The sequence below is a fragment of the Lutjanus erythropterus genome, chromosome 7 (genome assembly GCF_056507025.1).
Source record: "Lutjanus erythropterus isolate fLutEry1 chromosome 7, fLutEry1.hap2, whole genome shotgun sequence".
Lineage (NCBI taxonomy): Eukaryota > Metazoa > Chordata > Actinopteri > Lutjaniformes > Lutjanidae > Lutjanus > Lutjanus erythropterus.
In genome coordinates, this window is record NC_139323.1 from 26,060,728 (window position 1) to 26,075,444 (window position 14,717).

The 14,717-nt window shown below is 39.5% G+C and overlaps 1 protein-coding gene across 20 annotated transcripts in view; it reads left to right on the top strand.

Moving 5' to 3' along the window:
- The window catches only part of adgrl2a (adhesion G protein-coupled receptor L2a), a 126,828-nt gene extending 114,132 nt beyond the window's left edge, over positions 1–12,696 (top strand). For 5 of the 20 annotated variants that reach the window (XM_084723335.1, XM_084723316.1, XM_084723318.1 and 2 more), the window contains 6 exons: positions 1,932–2,100; positions 2,305–2,433; positions 4,181–4,277; positions 6,829–6,957; positions 8,184–8,201; positions 10,084–12,696. In XM_084723335.1, coding sequence (XP_084579461.1) covers positions 1,932–2,100; positions 2,305–2,433; positions 4,181–4,277; positions 6,829–6,957; positions 8,184–8,201; positions 10,084–10,931 — 1,390 coding nt within the window. In that variant the 3' untranslated portion in view covers positions 10,932–12,696. Of the gene's footprint in view, positions 1–1,931; positions 2,101–2,304; positions 2,434–4,180; positions 4,278–6,828; positions 6,958–8,183; positions 8,236–9,413; positions 9,467–10,083 lie in introns of all 20 variants that reach the window. The other 15 variants (XM_084723317.1, XM_084723336.1, XM_084723321.1 and 12 more) reach the window with 9 other exon arrangements.
- The last annotated feature ends 2,021 nt before the right edge of the window (positions 12,697–14,717 follow it).

Here is a 14,717-nt window from a genome sequence, read left to right on the forward strand (position 1 = left end):
GATCCAGTGTTGTTGTTGTTGTTGTTGTTGTGTGTTTGAGCGTTGAACTGTGACCGCTGCTGGTGTCTGAAGGCTCCACAGGACCTTCACACACGAGGCGACGGGAGGAATCTCCTGTTTTTCCTTGAACTCTTTCCACATCTGCCTACTTCTTCAGCTCTGATAACACACTCACTAGATAAACATTTACCATACGATATGATGTTTTTAGCTTATTTTCAAACATGCTGTGCTCCCTGGTTATGCTGTCCTATATGTTCTAACACATAAGAAGTTATTTACAGAAAACCAGATCAAGGTTTTGCTTTCTTCTCGCACGTTTGAGGGCAGGAACATTTCAGTTTGGGCTGAGTGTTAGGAATATATGATAAATATCAGAGTCAATAAATTATCAGAGGATATTGGCCTATCACAGCTATATTAGTTTATACCAGTATCAGCGTCTATTAGCTGATAAATATCAGCTATGATAATATTAGGGCCCCATGATGTGATGCGAAAACCAAATTGCAATCATTTTGACTGAAATAGCGATTGCTTTATGTGATACGATTAATGGAAATGGTCATTTTTGCATCACAATTTTCATTTCTGCTTTAAAAGAGATTATTAAAATTGTGGTGATGTGATATTTGTTGGAGTTCGCAATATAAAACATTTCTTCTTACCTCCGGTGAACAAGATTTTTAGGCCAGAACATCTCTGCAGCACTGCAGTACTTCATTATAATAGTGTTTTGTCACATAATTTTCTTTCATCAAAAATTGCAGGGTTCTGTAATTTGGATATTGCACTTGGCTTTATTGCAACTTCGATAATATTACAATTACTTGTGCAGCCCCAGATAATATCTGTTTTGACAGATTATGTGAAAGCATTTAATTCGTATTCTTTGGCAAAATGCTCAATAAGATCCAAAAAATTTACATTTTAAAGAGCCAGAACTGTGCTTTGTTTTTGTTGTAACGGTGATGTCAGTCAAATTTGGTTCGGTCAGAGCTATGAAATATTAAATCATCCATCTTTGCTCACTATGTCTCAGCCTTTCTTATCCTCGGGTCTGCATAAACTACAGCAGCCTTATTCAGTTGGCAGCCTGTGAGTCAGATCCGCCCTTTTAACAACCCCTTTGATCGTTTATAAAAATGGAAAAATAGACAGTATTGTGATTTTATTTGAATAACCTGCTAATTTACTACGTTTATGGGTGTTTAAATTGTTTATGAGATGATAATCATTTTATTGGCAGGCTATTAACCCATTCATTGGCTATGCCTGTTGTTAAGGACAGAGAAACTTTTTATTTTAAAAAGTTTTAATTCTGGCTCTTTAAGCAGAGGGAATTTAGACTCAAACTGAATGAAATAAGAAAACAAAAAGCTACTTCTAATGTAGAATTGCAAAGGTTGGTTGTTTCTTCCTGAGGATTTCCACATAATGTTTCTTTTCAAAATACAAATAAAGTGGAGAAAAAAATAAAAAGATGCATGTTTTGTACATTTAAATTCGTAACGTTACAAGTCAGACAGAGGAAATATAAACGTCAGGCCTCTTGTTCAAATCCTTCCCTTCTAAAAAAGTCATTGGGCCCAAAATTCAGGTTATGTGAACTCCTTTTAAAAACCAAAAATGTTTTATCGGTACCACCCATGAGAAGCAGGTAATTATCTGTTATTGGCTGAAGGAAATCCATATTGTGCATCCCTACTGAGCGTGTGTGTGGATGGAGGGGTGGGGAAAGGGGTTATGAGGATGGCGTAGGTGTCGTTTGTCATTTTATTGTTTCCCTCTCACCTTCTTTACAGCTTTTTTCCTAGTTTTTCATAGTTTTGGTGATTGCAACTCCCTCTCATCATCCTTTCAGAGCACTGAATTCCTCTCATGCAGCGTTTCTCCTCTCCTTGTGTTTGTTTTTTGTCCTTGTCCTTCAGATCCTGGGTCATGGGTGCCTTCGCTTTGCTGTGTCTGTTGGGTCTCACGTGGTCCTTCGGCCTCTTCTTCATCAACGAGGCCTCGATCGTCATGGCGTACCTCTTCACCATATTCAACACCTTCCAAGGAATGTTTATCTTCATCTTCCATTGTCTCCTCCAGAAAAAAGTAAGTTTCTGAGCCCTCAAAGACAGCGATTCTTCTTTCAAGGTGAAACTCTCCTGAATGTGAATGGACCTTTGCACCGGCATGAGGAATTCACAGAGCACCCCACGCTGATATAAAGAACAAACACTGCCTGCTTCAAGATCTTAGCTAAGTCATATGTAAAGTCCACAATGTATGTAAACATTGGGCTGTTTGCTCACGCAGGTCCGCAAAGAGTACAGCAAGTGCTTCCGCCACACGTACTGCTGCGGAGGGCTGCCGACTGAGAGCTCACACGGCTCTGCAAAGACTTCCACCACACGGACCAGCGCTCGCTACTCCTCTGGTACACAGGTAGACCAGCAGCTTCATACAGTAAAAACAGACAAGAACACACACTCATTGTATGGCCCATTTGCATTGTTATGAACCCCCAAAGTTTAAACAATTGCTCATGAGAGTCTACTTTTATTGTGAGCATGTACTGTAGTATGGCACCAAAAAAAAAAAAAAAATGCACATCATGCATTTTAGTTTCAGAGGTTGATCAAGAGACACAGACACTATGGCACATTTTACAAGCAGCATCTGCTGTACTGCATGAGTACCTTTCTTCTGTTCTGCCCCCTTTAGCACTTGCTTTTATCTTTTTTCTCACTAACGTCATGTGCATGGGAAATAGTACTGGGCTGTTCAAAGAGCATTGCAAGCACATTTTACTATGGGGAAAGCAGCTGAAATTGCAAACAAAAAAAAAAGAAATTTGCTTTATCCCTTTCTTATTAAAGGCTAATAGGTGTTATTAGACGATACTTCCAGATGTACTGTGCTTATAGACAAACACCCCTATCATACTTAAACTTCCAGCCTCAGTCAAGGTACTCGTGACTGTAGCTGAAGTCGTTCAAAAGTTAACTGAAGGGGATAGATTGGATTATTTGAAGTGAGATTGTATGAGGTACTTGTCGATAGTTAGCGTATCACCTACAGTGGATGTTGGTCGAAACGCCCCAATTTGGGGAATCAGTGGGGGTACCAGTGCAGGAAGCTAAGCCATGAATTGCTGTGGACAGGATCAGCACTAAAATGTATTTTAGCCACCGACAAAATCTATATTAGTTGAAGTGTTTTGCTATATTTAGAATATTTCACTGCTTTACCCTGCCATGAGACAGCATTTTCCAATGGGAAGCCGCTGTTACGTGCAGGGTCTATATTTGTGAGATTAATATTTCATTAATTTTCCATCTCACTTTTAAATGTGTTTTTGAGAAAAAAAAATTGTATTTATCATGTTTTAACAATTACAAAATGAACCCAGTAACCACTAATACAAACTATGCAGCCTGGTCAGAATGTATTGTGGTAGTGTGTGAGTGTGGAAAGTGTACAATTTGGATTGTCAGATTTCATTAACAGGTTAATTAATATTAATTAATTAACAAGAGAGTAATTGACATTTTGCCAATATGGATGTGAAATAATCCTCAAATTGTTATTGATTGTTATTGCTGATAGTCTTAAAAAAGTCTCTAAGACTACTTTGGGAAAAACTCACAGAACACAGGAGTTGCTGGGCTGCCTCAGTAACTTGTTTCTGTTATTGTGTGACTTTGGTGAATGCAAACATTTTTTAAGACACTGGGCCACACAACAACACTAACTAAATAACTAATCAAAGCAGCAGTAGATAAGGAACTCCCATGTTCTGCAAGGTGAACTTACTGGTTTTGTCCATGGAGTTTGGTTGGTTTGGAGCGATATTTTAGGTGGCTAAAAAAGTTTTCGCTGCTGACCCTGTCCAAAACAGTGCATTGCTTAGCGTCCGTACTGGTATTCGTCTCTGCTCCTCCTAGGTGTGCTGACCACTGACTATGGTAGTAGTAGTACTCCAGACAACCACACCTCAAATGATCCAAACTGTCCCGTTAAATAAAATTAATTTGGAGCATTAGCACTGCCTTTGCCTGCCTGCAGTACTAGCAGGCTCGTGAGGAGTGATAAAGTCAGTATGTACATAGAAAATAAATAATGAAAGTTGATCTGAAACGTGAGCGGGCTTGTTAAAAGTCCTAATGACTGTCCCTTGTTGACCTGACAGAGTCGTATCAGGAGAATGTGGAATGACACCGTAAGAAAGCAATCTGAGTCCTCCTTTATCTCAGGTGACATCAACAGCACCTCCACCCTTAACCAAGGTCAGTTCACACCTCATTTCTCTCCACATGCACACCTATGCACACATTTCATCATCCAGCTAAAAATACTTCCTTCAAGTTACAAATGATCCCACACCGCCATTGAGGATCCCACTCTGGTAATCATAATAAATGCCTTCAGCTTGAAAAGACAGAGCAGAACGGTGGAAAAAAAAAAAGATCTAGGCCTTTAGTTTAGTCTTTCTGTTCTGCCAGCAAAGGATTACAAAAATCCGTCCTCAAATACCGTGCGCTGTCATTCTGGCCGGTAACGTCACTCTCAAATTGGGGCAAGGCTAGAGGAGCGTTTTTTTTTTTTTTATTTAAGTGCTGCCCATCCAAAGTTCATACCCAGACTCAGGGGAAACAGAGACAAAACTAAAAACATGAGAGGGTAAAAAAAAAAAAAAAAAAAAAAGTTTTATTTCAGGAAAATCTTAACACACAGAGAGAGGCCATTTGTTGCCTGGCATATAAGGTGACCTCTGTTACTTTACAGGGGGATTTATGAGGGAGCGAGGAAAAAAAAAACTGTCATTTATTATTTAGCTTGAGCACAAATATGATGATGAGAAGATGATGTTCAACTCTGGCTGACCCGGAGTGCTTAGTGTGTTGTTAGGCTTTCTGCTGCCTCTGAAATGGCTTTCCAAGCATGCAAGGGAAAAGAGGGTTTACACCAAGCTAGTTTAGCTTCACTCCCTCCTCTGACTCCTTTCGCTGCCGCTCTCTGCTACTCTTTCTTTTTTGGCTGTCAATTCCCACAAGGTGAAGCATTACACCCAGAGCTTCGAAGCACATTTTGACTCCCTGATACATCAGTAACAATATAGAAACAGGGACTATTTTTTTTTTTCCTGCACTACCGTTTCCTGGAGATGTTAATGTAAAGGTTGGATATTGATCACTCCGGGGTGTAGTAGCCTAGTTACCCCGTAGAGTCACTGCACTAAAGGAGGGCTCTATCTCCTGGAAGCACTTCCCTGTCATTAAAAACATCCCTGGAGACTTCCCAACATGACAGATGGCATTTAACACAGGTGATAAATGGCAGCAGAAATACCTCAGATCCTTAAAACGCACCACAAGCTGCGGTAAAAAGGAAACCGAAAGAAAGGGAATGGCCAAATTTGAGTCTAAATAAAGATTTTGAAATGAAAACTTGGAAGGATTCTACTCTTTGTCTTATGGGAGACTTTATATTTGGACCTGGATCAAACAGTGAAATCTTCTCCCAATCGCAAAGACGCAGGGTGCTATTTTTGAAAAATGATATCTGTGTAAAATAATAAGTAAATATGAGTTATGGAAAGCACCAATGACAGGATGCAATAACGAGCTCAGTGGCTTGAAAATTGGTTTATAAATGAATGGGTTATGAATGATCTGCAACACACAAAACAAATTAATTAAAGCTGTTAATTGTGAGGAAGGCCTGCACAAGTTAGGGTTCAACAATAAGGGTTACCTACTTGCCCGGAGCAAGTAAAATGCCACATCGGCCTGGTCAATGTAGCAACTCACTTGAATGGTACCCTGTGTGATAAAGTGATAAAAAAAAAAATAATTTAACTATTAAACTACAGTATAATCGACTGATTGTTATGATATAGTCTCATGCAAAATGGCAGACATGCTGTTTTCAGCCTCTCAAATATGGAGATTTCCTGCTTCTTTCTGTTTATTATCATATTAAACTGAATGACTTTGTGCTTTGTAATGACAAAAGTCATTTACAGAATGACTTTTGGAACTGAGATGGACATTTGTCACTTTTTTCTGACATTTTAGAGAGGTTGCAGCCCTAGTTTAAAGCCAATACATGAAACTACTACGGCAATAGTGTTTTCCGCACCATAATTACAAAATATAATGTCAAAAATAAAATTATCTAGATAAAAATCCCCTCTTTCTCCCTTTTAACTGGCTAACATACTCCTTATTGTAACTTTGCCTGGGAAAATGTAAACACAGGCTTGTTTCTTTTGATTTTACAGATGGTACACATGAAGAATAACTATATAGAAATAGCCAGTCTTGTCGTGGATGGTCTCATTTGCTTATGTAGGTCATACAGACACATCAGTATTAAAATGAGACTGTTTCATAAGTAGTTAAAAACGCATTGTAGTAGCTTTAAACATGACAGTTAATTATAGTTCTCTGTTGGTATTTGATAACCACTAATAAATTAAACCGTTTGTACAGGGGCAAGTAAAAATTGACTTTGGACAAGTAGATTTCTGACCCACTTGCCTGACTGGCCAAGTGAAAAATAAACTCATAAACGCTGAACCCTGCAAGTTGCATATTTTTGGGACGTGCACTCGCTGGTCTCTCTCCTCTCAAACTTAACTCTGCATCTTCAACTTCAAAATAAACACCCTACTTTCATATCCTGGCAGACAGCCTGGATGACACCACACTCCTCAACAGACACACATGCTTGACACACTTGTCCTTAATTTCTTTTCTCCATGCAACTTTCAGTCACTGTCAGCTGACCTACTGCACCGATCTTATTTGCTCCTCTTCTGTCTCGCCACTCCAGGAATGACCGGGAATTATCTACTAACAAATCCTCTTCTTCGACCACAAGGCACTAACAACCCTTATAACACCTTACTGGCTGAGACAGTCGTATGTAACACCCCCACGGCTCCAGTGTTTAACTCGCCAGGTGTGCTTACTTAATACTTTCAGCTGCATTCAGGCTTTTCTTCTCTTTTCTTCTCTTTCTTTCTCTCGTTCTTTGTCTCTCTAGTTGAGTATACAGCAGGCAGAATGAAAAGCAGGATGTTCTGCAGTATCGTCTTTCCTTCTCAATCATTGTCTCCCAAATACTTGATACAGTACATATTGTGTGTGTTTGTGAGTGTGTGTGTTCACGCACAGACATTATACACTATGCGTGTGTGTGTCTGTGTGTGAGAACACACACATGTTTTCATGTAGGACAGAGATGTTTGTGGTTCGGCTCTCTGTTCTCACATTTCTCTTATCCAAACTCTGACCAGGACACAATGATTAAGATGGGAAAGAGATACTACATGCTCTGCCCAACGATAATGTAAACAGTGGTGCAGAGCTGAAGCTGTAGTATAAACTGCATGCTTATTAAGATTTATGCTCCTGAATTTATCAGGTGATTTGTTATTTTTTGTGTATTTTAGAGGGATCTTTCCCCTTAAAACGTGTTCAGCTGCAAGCACAATCAGTTGCACTTTATTTTACAGTACACTCATAAGACATATCAAACAACACACTGTAACAAATTAGAAAAAAACTAGAAATTATGTTAGACTTTTTTTAGAGGATAATTAGGGACACTTGTGAACAAAACTGTACTGCAAACTAAAATGTAATATTTCCCAGTGTCATGTCATTATTAGACTTTCTTAGAGAGTAAATTAGGAATGTGAAGTGTATATTTTCCCACTGTTAGACCCATATTAGATTTTATTAGAGGGTTAATTAGGGGCACATTATAACAAAACGTTCCTGTAAACTGAAGTGTATTTTTTTCCCACTGTTAGACTGTTATTAGACTTTGTTATTAGACTGTTTTTAGTGAAATGTGTCCCTAGTTTTGTCTAATTTGATACAAAGCAAGGCGTGTAACGTCTTTCAATGTACTGTAAAATAAAGTGCAGCTGCAAAAACTATGTTGCTTAAGACAGATTTACTTAATGCACCATTTGTATTAAGTTGTCTGTGTATGGATATATTTGGTAAAAGCTGATACCCATAAGAACTTAAAGAAAATCACTATATCTCAATTGCACATGGCTTTTAAGTGTATCTCACACTGTTTAGACTGTGCTGCGATTATGTGTGCTATCTATTTTGAAAATGAAATGGCATCTTTTGTGATGTTTTGTGCTTCTCCCCTGTGCTTCCCTCTAGTGACCTACAGAGAGACAAGTATGGGAGTAAAACTTAACTTTGCCTATCAAATGTAAATTTTTTTCAGCATGCTTATTAAAAAACAACCAAAACCCTGGCACAATCACTGGTTTACTTTAGGCCATTAACACACACTCAGTGAGCAAGTGGTTCACAAAATTATCCACCCCAAATTCTACTCCAATCCGAGAAAGAAATAAAAGATTTCTCACGCCATTTGAAGTAATCTTGCGGATCTGACAGCTTTATCGCAAATGCCCATTACTCTGCTTCTCTCTCTTCTGCTTAATTTGTGATTTTAACCGACCAAAAATGTGTTGCTTTTTTATCTGGCAGAAAGGAGCATTTATCAGAGAGGTTTCTTTTTTTTTTCTGTTTTTCTTTCTTTTTTCTTTTCTTTTCCTCCCAAAGTGTCTGTCCTTCTGTGGCATTCGGCAGTCTCAGTGTCCAGTAGTATTCCCCTCACACCTTTCCAGACAACACCTGTCTGGACACTAAATTGCCTCCTAGCAGGCAAAAACACATGGATGTCATGGTAGCAGCTGTTTAATTTTACCTTATTCTCTCTTTTTATAACCTTCTTGTCATCTCCACTAATTTACAAAAACTGCACTTTAAACCTGCCTCCAAAAATCATAATGACTCCCCCTTTTTTTTTGGCAAAGACAAACGTTGCTGTAAACTATCCCATTAGTCTTTATCTTAATTTTTTACATCTGTTGTTCTACGAGGAGGCACATTTTTCTGTTATCTCCTCTCTCAATCATGGCATAACTAATATTTATCCTTTTCGCTGCCGTTCTCCATGACCTCCATGCTTTGAGAAATTCCTAACATGACTGCGTCTGACCTCTGCAGCGGCTGTGTTATTCTTGAGCTGTTCTGCTAGTGACCGGGGTCTCGCTGGGAACTGTCACTGTGACGGATGCCAAGTGCTGGGCTGCGGGCGAGCTCTGACCTTTGCCAGCTTTGGGTACACAAGCTGCCCATTAATGGACAGAAAGTGTACCAATACAAACAAAAAAAAACAAAACAAAAGAATCTACAAAAATGTAGCTGTTGGCATTTAATTCTTTAAAGTAAAAGCTATTTAATGCTTGTTTGTTTCATTTGCTGAACCCTTGCTCTTGCTAAGTTGCAGTTAAGACTTTTACTTTACGTTTTTGTTGTTCTTTTGAGTGATTCTTCTTCATGTTACAATAAATCATTTTACTTTCTTTTGTACATCAGCTGCTCTTAGACCAGATAGCCTGAGCAGACAGACATGATGTGAGTTGTCCAAAGTGAGTCTTTTCACCTGCTGTGTGTGGTGATGGTGGAGTGCTGCTTGTGGGCTCCCCTTGTAGTGAGAACAAAGATGGCTGTCCCATGTTGATACATGACTACTTTCCCTTTTCTGTCTATGTCATCTTTTCCCATCTCTGTCTTTTTCTTTCCCTTTGGCACATCCAACCTATTTAGTTGCTAGAAAACCTGTAAGTGTTGTAGCTTTGCCCGTTTGTGGCTTCATACTTGTGGACATCTACTTTTTTGCCCGGTGTGTTGTGATGGTGATTACTGTTTCAGTTTGTTTTTTTTAATGTTGTTTGGGATCTTTTTCATTGCTTTGTCACGTTTGTGGCAGACTAAAAATGCACAATGCTCTGCTTATTATGAAGCAATTTTCAAAAGGGAAAGTCAAAATGTATATATGAGAAAGTAAAATGATTTCTCATAGCAAATAATGCATGCTGTATGTATGCTGTAAGGATTGTGCCTAACTAACAGATTTACGGCATGGCTTAATTTGACTTGAGTCTTCTATGTGAAACTGCATCCTAAACAGCATTAAACCTTATTTATTTGATGGTTATCGGTGTTGACTAATGTAAAATCCCCTCACATGTTCCTCTCTTTGCAGGGCACTCACTGAACAATGCGGTGAGGGATACAAGTGCAATGGATACTCTACCGCTAAATGGTAATTTTAACAATAGCTACTCACTCCGCAATGGGGACTTTGGCGACAGTGTGCAGGTAGTAGACTGCGGCCTCAGTCTGGACGATGCTGCCTTCGAGAAAATGATCATCTCCGAGTTAGTACACAACAACCTGCGTGCCTGTAACAAAAGCCACCAACAACAACAGCAGCAGCACCCCAGTTTACACCACCCGCCCCACCACCAGCAGCCCCCGCAGTACCACCATCACCACCACACGGAGCGGGCTCCGCCGAAGGTGACGGTGGTAGGCGGCAGCAGCAGCGAAGACGACGCCATCGTCGCCGACGCTTCGTCTTTGGTGCATGTGGGCGACACAGTGGGCCTCGAGCTGCACCATCAGCAGGAGCTGGAGGCGCCGCTCATCCCCCAGCGGACTCACTCGCTTCTGTATGCGCCCCAGAAGAAGGTGAGGACGGACGGGGGAGTCGACACGTTTGTCAGCGAGCTGACGCCCACCAACCCCGACGACAGTCTGCAGTCCCCAAACAGAGACTCCTTGTACACTAGTATGCCTAATCTGAGGGACTCTCCTTATCCCGAGAGCAGCCCCGAGGTGGTGGAGGACCTGTCCCCCTCCAAGAGGAGTGAGAATGAGGACGTTTACTACAAGAGCATGCCTAATTTAGGGGCTGGTCACCAGCTCCAAGCCTATTACCAGATAGGCCGAGGGAGCAGCGATGGTTACATTATTCCCATCACCACAGAGGGCTGCATCCCTGAGGGCGATGTACGGGAAGGACAGATGCAGTTAGTGACAAGCCTTTAAATGTATTTAAATCATCCCCAAACCTCTTCCTGCCCTTCTGCAGCCCTGACCTCCTGGAGGACACACTAGTGAAGGGAAGGGAAGTGTTTGTTTTATTTTTGAAGAGAGCCTAGATGCCCCGTCATATACACATTTACAAACCCTCCTCCTCCTCCTCCTCCTCCTCCTCCTCCAGCTGCATTGCCATCTCCTCCTACCCAAACATGCCACTCTTCTTACCCTCCCTACCTGCAGACCAACAGACTTGGTGCACAGCGACGGCAGTGCAGAGTTTCAGTGAGACTGTACATAAAATGCAGAGTCGAATTTCAATTTTAAGAGACAAGCCAACTATGTATTTAAATGTGCTGCTGCTGTTGAATAATTGAGAAAATTTAAGGTACGAAAATTTTAAAAAAGATAAAAAAAAAAAAAAAAAAACATTACTGGCTACATCAGATCAGCAATTTCCCGGTCAAAAGGTTGTACATACACTCCCCAACATCCTCGTTGAAGCCTGTTTTTTTTTTTTTTTTTAATTGTAAACGAAACAACACCCCTGGACCAGGACGTGGACTCTGTTTGTAAAATGTTCCTGATCAGACTGTTAGAAAAGGAATATAAGGTCCTGGCTGCCCAGAGTCTCCATCACCATGAAGTTTGGATTGTATAACCACTAGCAATCAAGCCCCTGGCCTTATATTTTCTCAACTGTACATTGAACTGTTGTCAAGGAAAATGGCTCAAATATATATTTTGTTGTATTGCTAGTGTAAAATAAAAAATCATGGGAAAACGTAAATATGAAGAAACCTTTTAATTGCAAAATTTAACGTTTGAGAGACTATTGTGTAGAAGTTGCACATATGTTATACAGTGTGTTTATGGTTCCAACACTTCATTCATGGTAGTATGTTTGAACGTATAAAGGCTAATGAAAAGAAAGGAGGATTCAACAAATTACAAAGATGCATTATCACTTTTTTCCACTTGTGAACAGTGTTTTTTGCTTATTGAGTTTCATTGATATCGCCCTTTGAAATATATGATTTTGCCAAAGCATCATTACTTTAGTAGAATGGGAATGCAAAAACCCAGTTAAAGTGATTTATGCATTGCACAGTTTTTTTGTGTAATTATGAATGAAATAGATCTTTTTAACGGTCATGGCAGAGCGATGGGGTGAGCTCAAATGAAAGCGACTTTTGACAATAAAGTTTCTATCATAAATGTAGTTCTTCCTCCTGGGTTTGGACATTTTATTTATTGAAATCTTTCCAAAAAATAAATGGGAAATGTGTGAATATTTTCCAGCACTGGTATACATGCTGTACTGTAGCTCATGTTTTCTATGTAAACATGTTACCAAGGGGCTCATCACTTAAGACTGATGTAAAGTTCAACACTTGTTTAACAAATAAAATAAATGTGAGATTTTTTGTCAAATGCCAGTTGCTTTTTAATGGTTTGTGTTTTTGGTACTATTTGAGAAAAAACAGGTTGAATTATTTTGCTATATGGACAAAATACACTTTTGACTCAGGTTATAAGTAAGTCCCGAGCACCTTGAGAGGTAAATTGGTGAATTTGTTTTCTGGGGGATTTATTTGCTTTTTGTTCTGCTTTTTTTCTTCCATCGCTGCAGAGTAGAGAGAACTCATTTCACCATATGTGTTAGAGAAGCCAAATCTTTCCATGTGATTCAAAGATGAGAAACTCAGGTAGGAAAATTGCATTGTAAATGTTCCTCTGTGTGGTTGTAACACTAATAAAGGTTCGAAAATGACACTGGTTCACAGCATTGTCCACTTAGTATATTATTGAATGAGCACTATAGTCCTGGCACCATTAAAAAGCCCTGCACTACAGAAATCTGGTAAGATGTTGGCTGTAATGCCGTGTGGGAGTGGAAACGCGTCCACGGACCTAACAAGGGGTCAATGTTACACTTGGCTGCGGTTGTAGAAATGTATTACACATAATATGTCCAAGTATGACACATATTTGCTCTAATTAATGTCTGCTGCTGCTGCTGCTGAAGCCCACAGTCAGTTCTTGTACGGTTTATGCCTCAGGTAATGCTAATTTACGAAGCATTTTAATATAACACCAGTTGAGGCAGAGTGACAGCTCTCAGCAGGGTAGCTGGAAATTGCACTGTTTACCATTTGGCATTGAAGGAAATGACTCAGAACTTAGCAAAAATGCACTTTATGTCAGAGCCGGTGCACATAATGCTGTGTGGGCTGCGTGTTGTTTTGACTTTTTCCACAATTATGTGACATTTTGTGCAATTATCTGAGGCTACAAATTGTCATAGAAGAATTATGTTCATTTTTTGTGATCTCTTGTACAGACCCCTTAAATGTCAGTTAGGAATCAAGTGTTGAGGTGATTGTTGACTGTGGAAAATGGCAGACATAATGATGTGCATAATAATGAGAGAGGAAAAAATTATATTGATTTCTATCCTGCATTGTACAACATGAAACGCTGTTTTATCTATGTATGAGAGCCCAGAAGTTTGAATATGCAATTATTAAAGTCCCTTTTTAAAAAAAAATATAACCACCATAAATTAGACATCTTAGTAAAACCTGTGAAGCTCATGTCTCTAATGCATTATGAGTACATTCATTAGACATTATAATGCATTTCTAAAACTTAAAATGTTTATGATCATGAATGACAACTTATAACAAGTTTATAAAGTGTTTGTATAATTGAGTAGTGGACATAATGTGTGATAAATTCAGCTTTTATAATGTTTTATACCACCGTGCCAAAGTGACCACAATTTTGAAAGTAAAGATGCATCGATTGCAATTTTCTTGGCCAATTCTGATTTCCATTTTTTTTTTTTATAGGCCTGACCTGCTGATTCCAATTTTCAGTCTTTTTAAGAATTATAATTGACAGAATACAATTTTTTGTAACTTTTCTTTAATGTTAAATTGAATTGGACATTCATGATAAAACAATGACTATAAAATAACTTTTACACATTCTCCAAAAGTGCTCCAGGTTACAGCCAGGCCTTATCGTGTATTATATTAAGATTATGCACCAGAGTGGAGCACGATCTCACAAGATCTCATAGGAAACGTGATTTCACATTTCTTGGAAATTAGATGTAAATAAATCAGAGACTGATGCAGTGTGGCGGTTTGCTGTAGAAAAGCTTAGCAGTGAGAAAAACAGAAGTTAAATGAGTCTGAATGGGAGAAGGCTTGAGAAGACTCATCAACACAGGTTGTTTTTTTCTTCAGCCAGAACTGGAGGTGAGATTTTAACTGCCAGTCTGTGAACAGCAGTCTGCTGCTGGCTAACATTAGCCTGAAGAGCTTAGAAAGTTTATCGCTGTTCTGCTCCTTCTTTTTCTAGACTGTCTTCTCTTCATCCTGTTCTTCACGCTAATGCCAGCTTCATACAAGCACCTGTCTGAGTGTGTGGCTGTGACGTTACTGTCTGTGTCTCTGCGTGTATGACGTGACCATCATGCAGAGCATGTGTGTGAATACTACTGGTGTTGTACCCCTTCTGGTTTTCAGTTTAACTGGTTACCGTCAGTGTGTGTGTGTGTGTGTGTGTGTGTGTGTGTGTGTGTGTGTGTGTGTGTGTGTGTGTGTGTGTGTGTGTTTGTTTGTTGTTGTGCACTGTGCTGGGTTTGATCTCACCAGAGCAAAAGTAATGTTTGTAAGTGCAGCGCCCTGCACCAGGAGCCACTTGAGCTCACACATCATTCTGTATTAAACCTGTAATGTTCTAAGATAAATCAAGGGGAACCAGTTGTTTTAGATCAACCAA